General features: G+C 45.5%; 2 protein-coding genes across 2 annotated transcripts; both read left to right on the top strand.

Annotated features, from left to right (window-relative positions):
• The first annotated feature begins 1387 nt into the window (after positions 1-1387).
• LOC118416333 lies at positions 1388-7668 on the top strand. The gene is made up of 5 exons (XM_035821422.1): positions 1388-1576; positions 2282-2676; positions 6241-6354; positions 6880-7043; positions 7509-7668. The coding sequence occupies exons 1-5, from the start codon at positions 1522-1524 to the stop codon at positions 7666-7668; spliced, it is 888 nt and encodes a 295-aa protein (XP_035677315.1). The 5' UTR covers positions 1388-1521.
• A 2129-nt stretch (positions 7669-9797) lies between these two features.
• On the top strand, positions 9798-16643 carry LOC118416334. Its single transcript, XM_035821423.1, has 10 exons — positions 9798-9807; positions 10997-11248; positions 11598-11735; positions 12489-12632; positions 12880-12978; positions 13476-13624; positions 14257-14443; positions 15016-15161; positions 15667-15866; positions 16442-16643. Exons 1-10 carry the CDS (start codon positions 9798-9800, stop codon positions 16641-16643), a joined length of 1527 nt encoding a protein of 508 aa, XP_035677316.1.
• The last annotated feature ends 382 nt before the right edge of the window (positions 16644-17025 follow it).

Here is a 17025-nt window from a genome sequence, read left to right on the forward strand (position 1 = left end):
ACTTTCGACCAACTAAAATAGCATATCCTGCATTAGAAAATAGAAAATAGCCAGCTATCAAAGATTGATACACAGCTTGTGAGAGATAACGTTATGTGTGGCAGCAAAATAACACAGACTGAGAATCTCTTTTCCGAACATCTGCTCGGAGAGTAACTCGTGACCTTTTCACCCTTTTCCCGTTTGGGACAGGACAGGAAGTAAGATGCGCTTTAATGTTCTAACAATAGAATGTCTTTAGGCAGTTTCAACTCGACTAAAATGAGCAGGCGTGTAAAACACAAACGTTCATTTTGCGTAACACTTTATTCAAACAGAAGTTTTTCAGACATTGGAACTTGTTCATGATCAGATCAGAAAAGCTAATTGAGTTGAACAAAGTTTTGCTTGGCATGTTGTCGCCATGACTTGTATAAGTTTAAAATTCCTCTTCTCTGAGTCTGACACGCATAAATAGATTGGGCTCATTGAGATTAGGTACACAATACTGAGTGAGCTGGGAGTTCCTCTTTTTTTCTTTATTCATAATTACAAGTAACGTTAAGTAGACTGGTGCGGATATAAAGAATTACAAGGAGGTTCCGCTTTTCGCCTTGTTAAATGGGCTACTAAGAAACCATGGCATGAGGTCAGCAACTTTAAACTGCATCACATGATCCCCTGACTTTGTTAGTTGTTAGTCTCGAAGCAGACGTGTCAGCTGGATGAAGAAAAAAAGATAAGACTTTGGGACAAATAAGTTGTCACAGGATTTCCATCAGTCTTTTGCAGCCCTGCAATCCGCCGGCCGGTCAGCTCACTCCTACTAGGCTTTTATTCCTAATTTGGCCAAGGTCCCCTATTACTATGCAGCCAAGCGGGAATCTAGTAGAGACTTTGTACGGGAAAGACCACCTCGAAGTTTAGACTGTGGCGAACGGAGGTGAGGTACAGTATAGCACTTCGTCGTTGGGGGGCGCTATTTGTCGGCAGATCTGATCGACCCGGTCATAGACATCATTGCGTGATTCTTTTGAAGTGAAAGTGAAAGTCATCCCGTGTTTCATTGCTATGTAACATCAAAAATGTACTTTGACAAATACTGAGGAAAGACTACGATGGCATGTAGGATGAAGACACGTACATTTTGTTGTACAATGATTCTACAATGGATGAACAAGAGGTCAAATGAGGTTTGATTTCAGGCCAAGTCCGTAAACAGCACCATCGATTTGTCATTGATACGTTCTCTTGTTTGCAGGTTGTATTTCACAGTCATATCACACATTGAACATTTAATACTTGTTCTGTAGACACAGTAAACACAATTAACGAACACGCGAAAGAGCGGTAACATGCCAGACTGTTCCGCATTCTATTTAAATTCGCAGTGAGTCACCATCACGAGAGCATACATGCGTGGGGGTTCCCGAAGGTTTCGGTCATGTAAACTTGCATCAACTGCAGTTTCTTCTTCTAGTAGTGCTACGTTTCTTCGTACAGTTTTTGTAGGAAGGAACTTTATTCTCGTGTCGTTACGCCATGAAGGGCTACCTTTGGGTGCTTTTCGTGTCCCTTGGTGTTGGTTATTCTGGTGGTAAGACAAACTTCACTCAATTCTTGTGAGCCAAACTCCAAATAGATGTGTAGCGTGGGCTATGTCTCATCTTGCAGGTCTTTACTTAAGGGAATGGTTGTCTTTGTTGACAATAACAATAGCAATTCTCTCGCACTAGTTCCTTTGCCAGGAATGTTATTTCGGTAGCGTTTGTATGTGTGTATATACACGTGTGTATGTAAACGTTACATGTATATATGTATGTATGTTTGTGTATGTGTACATGTATGTATGTTTGTGAATGGACAAGAATAACTCGAGAAGCCCCTGATGGATTGTAATGATATTTGGTACAGGGGTAGTTCATGATGAGACCTTGACACGGTTATATTTTGAGCCCCCTAGCGGCTTGGTACAGTACTGTAGTGGATCTTCCGGTTTTGTTACCTCGAGTTCTGGATATGCTATTGTCGTGTTTTTGCGGCGTACATGTACATATGTAGTATAGGTAAGTAATTATATGTGGTGTAGGTTTGTGCCCCTAGCGGCTTTTTAAACTGCAGGAGCCAAGTTTATTTTCTGACTTTGAAAGAGAATAAGTCAAGTAGTAAATGACGGTTGGTCAAGATTATTAAGAGGAGCGATGAATGTTACTCAAAACGTCCGGTGGTAGATCTCCGTTTTGTATCCGGTTGTAGAGATTGAATTGTTTTTTTATATCGCTCTGTCTTGTCTTATATTTAGGAACACCACACACCACGGAAAGCTCGCTTGTGTCCAAGCTAGTCACCGACGTTGTGCCCACCCGACAGCAAACGGTAGGCCACGGTCTCAACCTGACCTCAGAGTCCGCCCGCCTGCCGACACCGTCCTCTGCGGAGACCCCTACGTCGGAAAGACCGGTCTCAACGACCGTCAAACTTCCGCTTCAAACCACAAAGTCGAAACCAGCCAGAACCAACGTCGCGACTAACCCCGGCAGCGGGCTCGGGGTAGAGAGGCACCACCGACCGCTGACTCTGTTCGGTCAGCTCGGTGCACCCCTAGGGGCGGCCCCGCAGGCCAGGGATCCGTCCTGCCCGCCTGTTAACGGGAGCGAGCCGCCGCAGCTGGTGACTTCGGACGGTTTCTACAAGAAGGTGGGGAAAGATTCTGTGATCAGTGGTGCAAATAACCTTTGTTTATCTCGCGTTCACTATATATATTTTGTCATCAGGCGTTCGGCTTCAGTTTCGCTTTTACATTTGTCTTCATGCCCTAACATACCACATTTCTCGTCTACCCGTCACTCGAAAAGGTTGACGGCATTTGGCGAAGGTATGTGGTTGTTTCTAGCTCTTAATAAGTATATAAAAGTTGAACTTGTGGGTAATATCAATATACAATGAAATGAGATGTAGTCTTCATACATCTGTAAAAGATGCAAGTATTATAATGATGTTCTTTCCGTTGGCCATAATATTGCCGTATACGTTACCGATGCCTGATATGTTTACAACTGGGGCCATGTTTTAACATTGAATACATTGATCAAGAACACAGCGATTAGCACTCGGGTTTCTTGCAAAGCCATTGATAATGATCATCTTTATTTGCATGTTCTTGCCCACACGGGCTAAATAAAGCAGTTATACTAAATATTACATCAAAGACTGGAGGTAAAATACGAGTGATCAAATGGAGAAGCAGAACAGCCAAAATATCTATCGTTTACCATCTACACGAAGTTTTATTAACTATTATGTTGTCATTATATACGCAGAATACATATTTTGCTGAGGAAAGAATAACGCATGTTCCTGCAAAACGCACACACTCACTGATTTCGAAATATACTTCATTTTCTATGGTTTGAGATGCAAAGTCTACAAAGTTCAGTATCTTTCAACTTTAATTTGTAGGGAGTGATCACTAATTACATTCGCCAAGAAGGTTATGTTTTCAGTTGAGTGGATGTGGTGTATGTTATCAACATAGACATGGCTCAGCAATGACTAAAATGATGTATATTCATGTATACTGTTCTCTTTAGTAGGTATATGTATGCTTTCTATACGTTCTTAGTTTGCTTGCTTGATATTTGTACCATTTAAGCTAAGTTCTGAATAAAATGTTTGAACAAACATGTCTTTTAGTCTCCGTTTCAGTGATGGTAAATCATGGTCGAGGTTTAACAACAGGTAAACATAACCTGACAAGGGTTACGGACAAGTGTTAGATAACAGAGACATGGGAGAAATGCAATTTGTCTTCTTATCACAAAAAGTCATGTTGTTTTCGGCACCAACGGCCTGACAAACAGGCCGAACGCAAACGCGTTGCATCTGCTTCAAGTCCTGCTAACCTTTGCCATGTCTCCCGAACGTTCCCTCATTTCGGATCATCTTACAATTGCAAGTGTGAACGTCTGAAATATTAGTTTGTTTCTTTGCTCATATTCCCATTGTTCCATTCATCATCGTCGTCATATTCATGGTCGTTTCATTCCTGAAGAATCGCGGACACACCACATCGTCCAACACATGGGCAAAGACGACACCGTAGAGGATCCAAAGAAGGACGACATAGACGATTCCTAGCCCCAGGAGTGATTTAAACAACGTGCTGCAGCCGTCTCTCGAGTAGACGTTATACGCGGCCAAGACGACCTGTCCAAGTGCCACTACGGGGCGGGCAACGATGGCGAACCATAGAGCCACTGGGTGTTCTATCTTGAGTCCCACTGCCTTGACGTAGCCGTTGACGTGGTCTATGTAGGAGGCAGCGAAAGGAATGAGTTCACCTGGGATCAAGGTGTTCAGGAAGATGTAGGCCAAGACGTGACTGTCCTGAAAGGCTCCCTCTTTGTAGTCCGTCATCCCGTCACAGCCGTCCCCACAACAGCAGGTGTGCAGAAAGGTGGAAGCACGACAGATAGGGTGGGCATGGAAGAATCCTTTATATCCACATAGGCGGCTTATTGTGGCGACGAAGAACAAGGCAGAAAGGGCGATCCCGGTGAAATAGATCCCGCTGGTGAACTTGCACCTTATGATGTCGTCGACGTCGGCAAGCATGGCTAGATTGAGAGCCAACCCAGCGATGCCCATGATCTCAAACACCAGCGCCCACGCGTTCTGACATTTTGGTGTAAAACAACAGGGGCAACGGGCTTTGAACCAGGCCACCACAGGTTGACAGCAAGCGCACCTTCCACCTCCGTCGCTTCCGGGGACCTGGATGTCCATCCTGGCCACTCGAGCCGACACAGAGGGTACTGTGCTCGACATGCTGGATATATAGCAATCACAGACGACAAGACTCAGACAAACGTTGGCGGAGTATTATAAACGGAACTGTGTGATTGTTTCTTTCACTTTCGTACACCGTGCCGACAGGTGAAGTACCATATAAAGGGAGGGGGGGGGTATGTTTTATGAAAGCTAAAAAAGGAATCTGCTTGCATATTTATATTGATCGATTCTTCAGGTAGGTCTTTGCTGTCAATTCTTAACTCTTATCACCAAATTAATCTATGGGAAGACGAAAAGATCTTGAGTTTACATTGGTTCACCCCGCGTCGTTGCAATGGTACAGTCGAGGATAGTATTTCCGGTCTGAGAAAAGCACGCTATCGGTTGACGCCAAGGTCGTACGAAGTTCACATGGCGGACAGGGCTTGTGTAGCTGAAGCAAAGCAGATGCACAGGAGAGTGGAAACTTGCCGTCCCGTGGGCATGTTTAAGGTTCTATGTGCACTCAGTGCCGCTAATAAGACAAAATAAAACACGTCTATCCACCACTTAAAAATCTGATGACCATAGCATGCCCAGAACAAGTGAAGTCAAAGTTTGCACAACGATTGCACCAGGGACAATTTATGGCAAATAACCTTAAACCCACGGGACGCCATGTTTCCGCTTCCCAGTGCATCTGCTTTACTTCAATACCTAAAGCAGAGTCCGCCATGACACGGAAACGTCCTTGACTTCAACCCATAGCGGAAATGCTATCCTCGACAGTAACGATCATGTTTACCTTCGTCAAGAAGTAAATGTTTATCTTTATACGTGTGTGTGTGTGTGTGTGTGTGTGTGTGTGTGTGTTTATGTGTTTGTGTGTGCATGTGTGTGTGTGTCTGTGTGTGTGTGTGTGTCACTGTGTGTCACTGTGTGTGTGTGTGTGTGTGTGTGTGTGTGTGTGTGTGTGTGTGTGTGTGTACAGTATAACTCGAGAAGCTTTGGATGGATCCTGATGATATTTATTAGTAGGCTTTTAGGGGTCAGGAAAACGAAGGCCAGGTTCAATAATAGGCCTCATAGCGGCATTCTAAGGTAATGCAGCGAAACTTTTTACTGGAGCAGGCAAGTGCTACACTGTTTGTCTGTACTCTTTCACGTTACCTGCAGTTAGCCAAGGATTTGCAATAAACTGTCACTGATAACGTTTATCTGTACTGGTCATACACACATAGTCTTACTCTTATCGAGTATCTTAGTTCCGCATTCCTTAAATCGACAGTCGAATACGTTTTCACAAACCTCCCTTTTCCCCAATCTTTTGCTAATACCCTTTTCTTTTCAGCCTCCTTTCTTTACATTCTCCTTACATTCTTCACGGTGTCGCTTTCATCTTTATTTCTTCATATTCCCGTGGCTTTTCTTTGGCTCGCTCATTCACTTTTTCTATTGGAAAATATTGAATCTAAACCATTTTGTTCGCAGGTGACCGCAGACCGGATAGAAATCCTGGCCACCGACGTCGCTCTAGACGAGACCAGCGCCCTGTTCGACCCTTGTAAGGACTTCTACCTGGAGACGGTCAGTCTGACCATCAAGGTATCTATCTATACATTAATCTGTGTAATTAATAGCTAAACCCATACAGTCCTACATTTTCACCATTACCAAGAAGCGAGAAGAAGCCGAAGTTCTGTGTTAGACTAGATTTTTGATACTTTTATATGTATATACATATATATTTTGACTTGTTGTGACCTGTACTTAGCTCGGTTGGGCAAAACTGTACACTAAAGGTCTTAATTCATTCTATTAATCATTTCTCTATTGTTTTCCTAATACAGAAGTTCGGCTTCTTCTCGCTTCTTGGTATTGGTGAAAATGTATGCGTAGGACTACATGAGTTTAGCATGCAATAGTCGGTTTGTGAAAACACATGAGGAATATGAACTTGTCAAAACTACTCATGTGCAATTTGAGGGAATATACCCTCTACAGAACTAAATAGAGTTTCTGCATCGTTAACATACATAGTACAATCAACAACGAGGTGTTCACCTTCTACCATCTGTTTAAGGTACAAAATTGACACACTTTTTATATTCCTGATTTTCCTCATTTTAGGGCCACCTGCGCTGGAAGGGGCGGAGCGTGTACATCTCGGCGGTGAACCTGACCGTGACCGGGGAGAGCGCGGCTGTGGACGTGTCGTACTCTGCTCCGGGACAGCCCGACAGGGACACCCCCGCACAGAGTGGTACCGCCCAGGGGCAGGCGGGGCAGGACGGGTAGGTGGAACCTCCAAGCAGATGTTGGGAGGGAAGATTGAAATGTCTTCTGAACGGGTGCCGGTTGTTTGTGAGTCTGAAAAAAAAGGGCTGCCAGAAAACATTAAACAGCTCCACATACTTAGGCAGCACTAAGGATACATGTACAAGGATACAACACACACAAACACAACACATACGCGGCACTGGAAAACACACACGCACACACACGCACATCCCAGCATACATACAAACAAGCACACACACACACACGCACTCAAACACGCTAAAACACACAAATAAACACACACACGCACACACGCGCGCATGCAATGGTACCAAAGTAATACTTCATTAATTCCTTTAAAATTGTAATTGAGGTGTCATACATTTGAACAATGTTGAATATATAAGACTAGCTTTTCATATCATGTTTACTGTGGTCTAACATGTTAATGGTGATATATTTTCATTTGTGTATTCCAGCCAGGCCGGTGGAGTGGGCCAGAGAGCAGGAAACGCGACGCTGTATGTGGGGTTCCTGTTCGGCGGGCAGCTGGAGGTGCTGGCCCGGGGAGGGTCCGGGGGACTGGGGCAGGCTGGCGGGGACGGGCACGTTGGGGCCCCGGGACAACCTAACCAGTAAGTACTCGGGATTATATTGTACAGAGGGGTGGGGATGCTGGCGCGGGGAGGGCCGGGCGGAGTGAGGCAGGCTAGTGGGGATGGGCACGTGGGGGCCCCGGGACAGCCTAACCAGTAAGTACGGAGGGGTGGGGTGCTGGCCCGGGGAGGGGCGGGCGGACTGGGGCAGGCCGACGGGGACGGGCACGTGGTAGCCCCGAGACAGCCCAACCAGTGAGTACCCAGGGTAATACTGTACGGAGGGGGTGAGGTGCTGGCCCGGAGAGGGGCGGGCGGACTCGGGCAGACCGGCGGGGACGGGCACGTGGGGGCCCCGGTAAGTACCCGGGGGTTATACTGTACAGAGGGGTGGGGGTGGGGTGCTGGCGCGGGGATGGGCGATCGGACTGTGGCAGGCTAACCAGTAAGTACCCGGGGGTTATACTGTACGGAGGGGCAGCTGGAGGTGCTGGCGCGGGGAGGGGCGGGCGGACTCGGGCAGGCCGGCGGGGACGGGCACGTGGGCGCCCCGGGACAGCCTAACCAGTAAGTACCTTGGGGTTATATTGTACGGAGGGGTGGGGTGCTGGCACGGGGAGGGTCGGGCGGACTCGGGCAGGCCGGCGGTGACGGGCACGTGGGGGCCCCGGGAAAGCCTAACCAGCAAGGCCTGGCGTTAGTAAATGCAGACCACAAAACATTGTCACAACTTTCTTTTTGTTGAACATCACAGAGAATGTGCCACTTCATGTTGACTTCCCAATTGTAAGAACTTCAAGTATGACCCGGGAGAAACTATCAAAATATGTAATTTGTTAGACGACTGTCGTTCTTTAAATGGCAAGTGACATAAGACAACGGGCATTTACTCAAACGGCTTACTTTGTACATACATGGTGTTTATCCGGAGTTTATACAGTGTCATAGAATGACACATGTTTCTCTTGTCTTGTCTGTAATCTTTATTAGGCCTTTAGCACTGATGATTGGTTGTGGGACAAGAGAAGATATCTCCTCCACAGCCAGGTTACAGTTCAAACCAACTTTCTACCGATATATCTACGAAACTCTAAACCACAGCACGTACAAGTTGATTGTTTTTGTTTTTAATTTGTGTTGTGCAGGGACCGTGACGCCTGCTGCCATGGCCGCTCCACGGCCGGCACGACTGGTGGGAAGGGAGGGGACGGCGGCAAGGCGGGGCAATCTGGAGATGGAGGTAAGCTTAAGGAACAGAGAATAAGATCCTATAAGAAAAGTTGTGCGGACTGAAGCAAAATAAGTTCAAGGGACGTACAGCAGGATAGCTTTTCAACACTTCAAAAGCAGATATGCAGCAGCTGTATAAATCGCCTGAGTTCAGCAACCCGTCAAAAAATCACTCACTAGAGTATAATATACTATGTAGACTAAAAATGTGTTTACAATAGCTTTTTGAATGATGACAGAGCAGCACAAATTACTAAATAACGCATTTCACTACCATATACCGCGGTTATACTTGCGTGTTTTCTGTTTGTTTATTGTTTATTGCTCATTGACTCCTTTAGTTGTTACATATCATTGCACAACTAGTATTCCAGGAGTGATACACATAATACTTGGACACGATACAGTTTGCAACATACACACATACAACATGTCAATAAAAAATCATTAAATGAACTCATGTGCCTTATCCAAAAATCATCAAGTCTCTCATGTGTCCTTAGCTAAGTCTCGCGTATGTTTCACCAGCTGCCGTCTGAAAATCTTGCATGTGTTCTCGGTCTGCAACTCGTGTGATAATTTGTTCCATTCTGATGATGTTCTATATGTGAAGGCTTTCTTGAGGCTGTTTGTTTTTGGTTTCTCAGTTCTTATGTTTCTCCGTGTTGCCTGTCTCGTGTGATAGCTGTGCTGGTTTGACACTAAAGGTATTCTACAGTATAATGATGACGGCTCCTTGGAATGGAGTACTTTATGAAAGGCACACATGCTGCTTACATAGAGTCTTTCGCTTACAGTCAACCATGATAAGACATTGTGCATATGTTTGATCGGGGTGCGGTTAGTTCCCAAGGTAAGTCTGCCTGCTTTATTCTGCATCACTTGTAGTGCGGTCATGTTCTTTTGTGTAGTAGAAGCCCAAACCGCTGCACAGTAGTCAAGATGTTGCAAGGTAAGTGTTTCTGTCAACATTTTCAACAATGACTGATCCAAGTATGCCGCACTCCTTCTGATGGCGCCCAGGGACCTAGCCATTTTCTTTATGGTCTCTTCTACATGGAGGTCCCACGTGAGACACTCATCCAAGGTGCTCCCAAGTAGCTTCATTGTTGTTACTTGCTGTATTGGACATCCGTCAGCAAACAAGGTGAGTTTCAGTTTCTTTGACATTTTGGGTCTACTCCCAAGCAACATACACTTAGTCTTATTTGCATTCAAGAAGAGTCTGTTTAAACTCACCCAGTTACATATATTATTTAAATCTTCCTGTAACTTGACCGTAACTGTCTCCACTGATGGCGAGCACGTGTATGCTGATGTGTCGTCTGCGTACATTTCGGGGATCGTTTCCCTCACAGCGAATGGTAGGTCGTTTGTAAATATTGTGAACAGCAAAGGGCCAAGGCAACTACCTTGGGGTACGCCACAATTAACCTCCCTAAACGTCGAGTTCGTGCCGTTGAAGTGTACGCACTGTTCTCTTCCTGCTAGGTAACCGTCCATCCAATGCACTGCTGTGTCTGAGAAATCGTAGTACGCCAGTTTTTGTAACAGAAAGCTGTGATCCACCAAGTCAAAAGCAGCGGAGAAATCCAAGAAGATGACCCCGACGATGTTACCCTGGTCGATGTTACGATACCAGTCATCGACTAGTTGCAAGAGTGCAGTGCATGTCGAGTGATGTTTTCTGTAGGCGTGTTGGTAGGGTGACATCAGGTCATTCACTTTGAAATAGTCCGAAATTTGAGAACTCACAACTTTCTCCATCACTTTACTGAAAGCAGGTAAGAGACTTATTGGTCTACTGTTCGGCCCGCATAAGCGAGTCGTTGTCGACTTGGGCAGAGGAACAACCTTGGCTCTTTTCCATGCCGTCGGATATTCAGAAGTGATGAGCGATAAGTTTATGATGTAGCACAGTGGTCTGGCAATTTGGTCGGCAGCCAAGCTTAACAGCTTGTTGTCGACATTGTCAAGTCCAGTAGCTTTCCCATCAGATAAGGACAGAAGGTGTTTGTGGATCTGTTCCCAATGTGTAAGTTGTCCGTCGTTTTTTGATGAAAATGAGCTTCAATATTTACTTTTCCTTTTCGGTTCATTTAATACCTTCAATGAAAATAAACTTGTGTATTTTTCATCAGGTTCTGGAGGAGTCGTCACCATCAGGATGCTGAACAAGACGTGGGAAGATCTTGACGTCCACAGCCTCCAGCTCCTCCAGCTGCCGACTGCTGACGTCAGCGGGGGTCCGGCCGGTGCCCCGGCGGCGGCAGGGCAGCCCGGGCCCGGGGGACCTGGCGGTGGAGGGTCGGGAACACACTGCTACAACGCCGGGCACTGGTACGACCATCACTGGCGCTGTGAGGGTCCCTACGCACCCCCTGGGCCTCAAGGTAGCACATACTTGTCATTGGATAAGTCAATTGCTTACTTTGTATTTCATTAAGGGACAAGGCCAAATCAGAGCTTTTTATATTTCAGCCCGTTTCATATTGCATTATCACAAGATGCTTGATAATCTGTGTTCTTCTGCTGGTCCAGAATTCTTAACAATCATGATATATTGATCAAAACTTCCATAATGTTCATGGTTAATATATGAGCATAATAACACAGAGCTTTCAACGTTGGGGAATCAGTGCTCCCAAATCAGTCCTTTTGACGCACATGTCGAACGGAACAGCCATGAAGTTGATGATGAGAGTTGCACACGTGCTAAAAGAGTGTCTACATTCAAACCAGGTCCTTCAGGCAACACACCACCGCCGGCCGCTCCTGGACATCCGGGAACTTCAGGACAGGCGTCCGTTGACGTCATCGACTTTGAGGACATCTCAGAGCACATCTCACCGGAGATGGTGCAGATGACCTTTCGACAAGGTACAGTACATTCCATTCTCTCTGTTCATACTTGTAATGTATCACACAATTCATCCTATAGGCTGCGATGTCTTACAAATAAATCATTCTCATTCTGATTCATCCAAACGGTGTTTAACCGCCAATTGTGAACGTTCGACTTTGTTATTTTTGTCAAGTGATGCAATTTTTTTTTGCTACCAATTCGATTATTGTCCAGAGCTGGTTGCTTTGACGTCCTGATCAAAAGGCCATCTCAGCGACATCACGTAGTCCTGCTGAAATGTACATTTCAAGATAAAGTAATACCAGAGCTTATACTGAAACTTGCAATTTTGGTCTATTCAAAGTTCCTTTAGCACTATAACATCAACGTCCAAAGAGACTACTCTAGTTAATCTCCAACCAGATCCACGGTGCGTAATGTATAGTATCAAACTACCCGTTTGACTCCCTTAGTCGGCTACACTCCTTGGCCAGCTTTGATACTATCTTATGGCACCGTAGGATCTGCTTGGAGATTATACTCCAGTGACATATGGGAGTCAGCATGGGCGCCACCATCCGTAGTAACCGTTGGCTGAATCTTCGCCGTAGTTAGCAAGCGAAAAGATTGAGCCAGCGGTTACTACAGGGGATGGTATCTACATATAGGCTACACGGGAGTTAGTGTTTAAAGAGGATTTTGTTTTTGTCGCTGTGTGCAGGTTACCGGTACTACAAGGAGGGTTCTGTGGAGTCAATAAGAGGTTTTGTTTCTTTCGCTGTGTGCAGGTAACCGGTACTACAAGGAGGGTGCCGAGGAGGCGGCCCGGAACGTGTACCTGTGGATCTACTTCACCATGCGGAACTCCAGCCGCCCCGAGCTGAGGGGCCACGCGCGGGAGGCCATGATCTATCTCATGCAGATCCAACACGGTGAGTCTGTTGTTATACATATGTAGATACAATGTAAACAATGTACACTTGACTATGAGGACTTCATGCTACTGAAATGTGTTGCAGTTCTAATAAAAGGACTTACCGTTAGCATCAAGCGAGCAGGGGAATTGAGCTCGTACTAACAATACATGAAACCTTAAATCATTTTTCACAAACTGATTCAAGGTACGTCATCACGTCCTTTAATGCATTAATCTTGAAACAGCAAAATGAAATTTTGCAGGACTTGACTTCTGGGCGCACGCGCAGAACAACATCCCGATGAACTCCTACAGCAGTATCTACACGTACCTGTCCACCGATATCGTGCCCTACGCCATTGGTGAGTTTCGACGTTGGAACGTCAGGATTTCTTTGCCTTTTTTATTCGTCCCAACAACCTTGCCTTCGTTAGAGAATTGCAACAACCTTGCCTTCGCTAGAGAATTGCAAATAGCGCTTGTGATTAAAAAAAAGTTCTCTGTACCTCAAAGCATATTTTGGAAGTCTTACTTCAGCTTAGTATACCAAAAGCTCAGTGTTTGCAACTGAAATACTTTGGGTTACACTAACTGACAGCCTACAACAAGCAATGATTTACAGAGACACATATGCATGTTCTGCAATCACGACTCGAGACTGGAAGGACTAGCCTTAAGCAAGTAATATAGACAAGCAAGCAGATGAATCATAATGACAGAAGCCTGTTTAGCTTCGTCTTAAAAAGTTTTACATGTAAGTTATACCCATCATGGGGTAATCGCGCGGGAGTTTGTTCAATCAAAACCTAGAGACTAACATAATTGTTGTTTGTAACATTTGCATTGTTTCTCCCTGTAGACGTGGAGAAGGACTATAATCTGTACTTCGCGGAGGCCACGTCCCAGGAGCAAAAGATGGTGGTGGCGAAGAGCAGCATGGACCACAACAAGTTCACCATCACGGTGCTGGAGAAACAGAAAATGGAGAAACTGGACGAGCTCACACAGGTATCTGCGGCGTTTGGCTCCTCATTGCCCTGGTTGCAATCATCATTCCGGTAGTAAGTAGTTACTCGCCGTTCGGAAAATAAAAATTTACAGAATAGTTGTCAACCTTTTCTGCTGTCTCTACAGAAGTTTTTATCAGACTCAAATGACTATCTAGGATGATGCGGATACGTATCAATTAGTCTTGATTAACCAACATGAAAGTAACCAAACCTAAGTGGTGGTAACGGTAAGAATACACTTCTGAAACAGTGCGGATTACCGCCAATGTCAACCATTCGAAATCACCGTGACCTGATATTTTTACGTGAATGACAATAACTTAGTACAGCGGAAGCCCATTTAATTGCACGTCGGATAAACGCATACTTCGGTCAATTGCACGGAATCCCCAAATCCCGTGGCGGTGCGGTCCAACTGGGTAACTTCCCATTATCGCTCACACCAGATAATTGCATGGGATTCGCTGGCCAATTGGGTGTGCAATTACGCGGCTTCTACTGCATACGAGATCTTTGGAGAGTGTGAGAACACCACCTCCATCATTTGTATTCGTTTATGGCCACCGGCAAGGGAAAGGAAAATGAAATTTCTTAACTGGGCGTTTCTAATTCTTTTAAAATTTCTTAAAGATCCAGTCTGAGCTGCGTGACCTTGAGCAGCAGCAGGCAGTGCGGTTGGCGCGTGCGCAGGACGCCACAGCTGAGTGCCAGGATGCCATCGAGGCTGACCTGGTGCACAAGGCCACGGCCATCCACTTCAGCGACATCCTCAAGATCGCAGGGGCGGCCATCAAGATATACGCATCTATATACACAGGTTAGTCGGGATCGTGTGGCGTAATTATAACTACAGAAGCCAGAGGTCCGGGGTTCAATTCCTGTCATGCTACTGCTCTTGTGCCATTTATACCCCCCTCACATTAGGCGCGATTCGATCGGACGATGAGTCTGCGAGCTCTAAATTACGAGGAGGCATGACCCTGACGGGAAGGGGGAACTCTGCCATTTCTTCGTCGGCATCAGGGTCATGCCTCCTCGTAAATTAGAGCTCGCAGACTCGTCGTCCGATCGAATCGCGCTTAATGTGAGGGGGGTATAAGGAAGACACTTTGCACGACTTTTCTCGTTCCGAAAATGGATACCTGACCTCGGTTGATGAGTGAAAAGACGTTGGGAGGAGAGGGTTGGTATCCGTCTTATATATTGCACCATGCTCTAGACACAGTGGATAACAACTGATGCTACGGCCTTAAAAAGGCTATGGCCTTTACCTATGCTTTAGTTTGACATCTATTTTGTGAAAGTGCTAGGTAATGTGACTTAATGATTACCTGAATGTTATGGGAAAATATAATTACACTGGATTAATACTATGTCTTGGTTTAACAGGTGGGCTGACCTTGGAAAGCGGCATTAAAGACATCATCGGCGCCTTGGAGGCCGGGAAGAAACTCGGGGGTCTGGACTTTTTAGACCAGCTGAAGGGAGTCAAGACGATCATCAAGAACATCTGGGGCACCTGGGACAAGGACAAGGTGGGACGGCATTCTCTGTACTCATTTGGTCATGTTTTGGTGCAATATTAATGGTGATATTCTGTTCCTGAAGAACTGTGTATTTGTATGTGGTCTATAATCTCCAAGCAGATTTACCGGCGGCATAGCCATAGGACAGTTTCAAAGGCAAGGGCCGAAGCAATATCCAACACAGGCTACCGGTGGCATTTGGATACTACTTGGCCGGCTTTTGATACTGTCTTTTGTCACTGGTAAATCTGCTTGAAGATCACTGACGTGCTGTATTAGTCGTACGCTGTGTCGACGAATATGTGACACGCTTCTAGTTACAATGGAGCATGAAAGAATGAAAGACACCAACGGAAACAACAACATCGGTTTGCTGTCTTCGATGTTTTGTCTACGAATATATTGCACGCTTGTGTTATGACAGTGTTGCAGAGGAATCTTTAAAGTACCAACCGAATCAAATGAAAGCAGTTAAACAACATCGGTTTAACACAGTCTTTCCTGTTTTCTCCAGGGTATCATCAAGTCTGACTTGAAGGATATAGAAGAGCAGTACGAGAAGATCAAGGACACGCTAGACCACACGGGTCAGGAGAACCAGCAGAAGATCGTGGTGGACGGGCAGAAGTTTGACGAGCAGTTCGACAAGTGGCTGTACCTGGCGCAGTGTCGGGAGGCCAGGCCCAAGATACAGGCTTATCTTAACGTTACACAGTGAGGGCTTTAATTCTGTTCATTCAATATGCTAAGCCGATATGGTCGAGGGGGCTATACATCTCTTTTGGCTTTTTAGCAATACATGTACTTTTTGATAATCAGTTTACGTTATCGGTCCTTTTCTACGTTGTTTGGCACCTTCTTCCCTATCATAATGTTCTCTCGCTATCCAGTTGGTGGTTTCACAAGCGTTTCTCATCTGTTTTCTGCGTAGATCAGAGCTTATAATGGCAAGCTGATTGACTGTGAATTCGTCATCAACAAGCAAGCCACAGTGGCAGATTAAAACTTACCCTGGAATATAACTTACCTTGCCGTACATGTTGTTGATTGTAAACCTTGTTTCTTCCCCAGAGCCGTGAATGACAAGTTGGTCCACCATGACGCTGTCGTCATCAAGATCCATCTTGTTGTTTTCCGTGTGATGACTTTCATGACTTTAAATCATTACTTCCCTTGTCAGAGCCGTGAATGACAAGCTGGTCCACCATGACGCTGTCGTCATCAAGATCCATCTTGTTGTTTTCCGTGTGATGACTTTCATGACTTTAAATCATTACTTCCCTTGTCAGAGCCGTGAATGACAAGTTGGTCCACCATGACGCTGTCGTCATCAAGATCCACAGTCTGGACGCGGAAGTTCAAGTTCTCCAGCAGCAGAACGCGCGCCTGCGCAGTGCGACGGCCGCAGTGTTTGACCCCACCATCATCAGTTACGCCATCGCCATTGGACGGGTCTACGTACAGTTAAAGGTGGGGTCCAGTCTAGGATAGAAGCAGAGAATCAATGTCTTGTTAGATTCCTTGTACACTGTGTTTTGCTCTAAAGCACATTCCTCTTTTCTCCTCTTTTGATGTTTCAATTCTTAGTACAAATTATTAAAAAAAAGCAATTTTGCTCTGTAACAAATAAAAAAATACTCTGACTTACTACAGAAGCAACAACTACGGAACGGGGACAATCTATGATCGTTTCCCGTTCAGGAGCTGAACATTGCTTCTGCCTACGGATCTCCAAATTAATCCGGGGCCCGGTCGGGCTGCTTCTGCTTGGGATACCATAATTTTCGATCCCGCAAGCTACTCCGCAGGGCGCAGGTTTGGGGGTGCGATCCTGGCATAATAACCGATCAAACATTATCAAACGACTTAGCAT

The sequence above is a fragment of the Branchiostoma floridae genome, chromosome 5, assembly GCF_000003815.2.
Source record: "Branchiostoma floridae strain S238N-H82 chromosome 5, Bfl_VNyyK, whole genome shotgun sequence".
Lineage (NCBI taxonomy): Eukaryota > Metazoa > Chordata > Leptocardii > Amphioxiformes > Branchiostomatidae > Branchiostoma > Branchiostoma floridae.

Excerpts from the sequence above, each read along its gene's own strand:
- LOC118416334 (XM_035821423.1), top strand. Across the intron at positions 14,444-15,015 it reads ATACGCATCTATATACACAG|GTGGGCTGACCTTGGAAAGC; the intron begins GTTAGTCGGGAT and ends TTGGTTTAACAG. Across the intron at positions 15,162-15,666 it reads GCACCTGGGACAAGGACAAG|GGTATCATCAAGTCTGACTT; the intron begins GTGGGACGGCAT and ends TGTTTTCTCCAG.
- LOC118416333 (XM_035821422.1), top strand. The coding sequence starts at position 1,522 with ATGAAGGGCTACCTTTGGGTGCTTTTCGTGTCCCTTGGTGTTGGTTAT. Across the intron at positions 1,577-2,281 it reads TGGTGTTGGTTATTCTGGTG|GAACACCACACACCACGGAA; the intron begins GTAAGACAAACT and ends TCTTATATTTAG. Across the intron at positions 2,677-6,240 it reads CGGACGGTTTCTACAAGAAG|GTGACCGCAGACCGGATAGA; the intron begins GTGGGGAAAGAT and ends TTTTGTTCGCAG.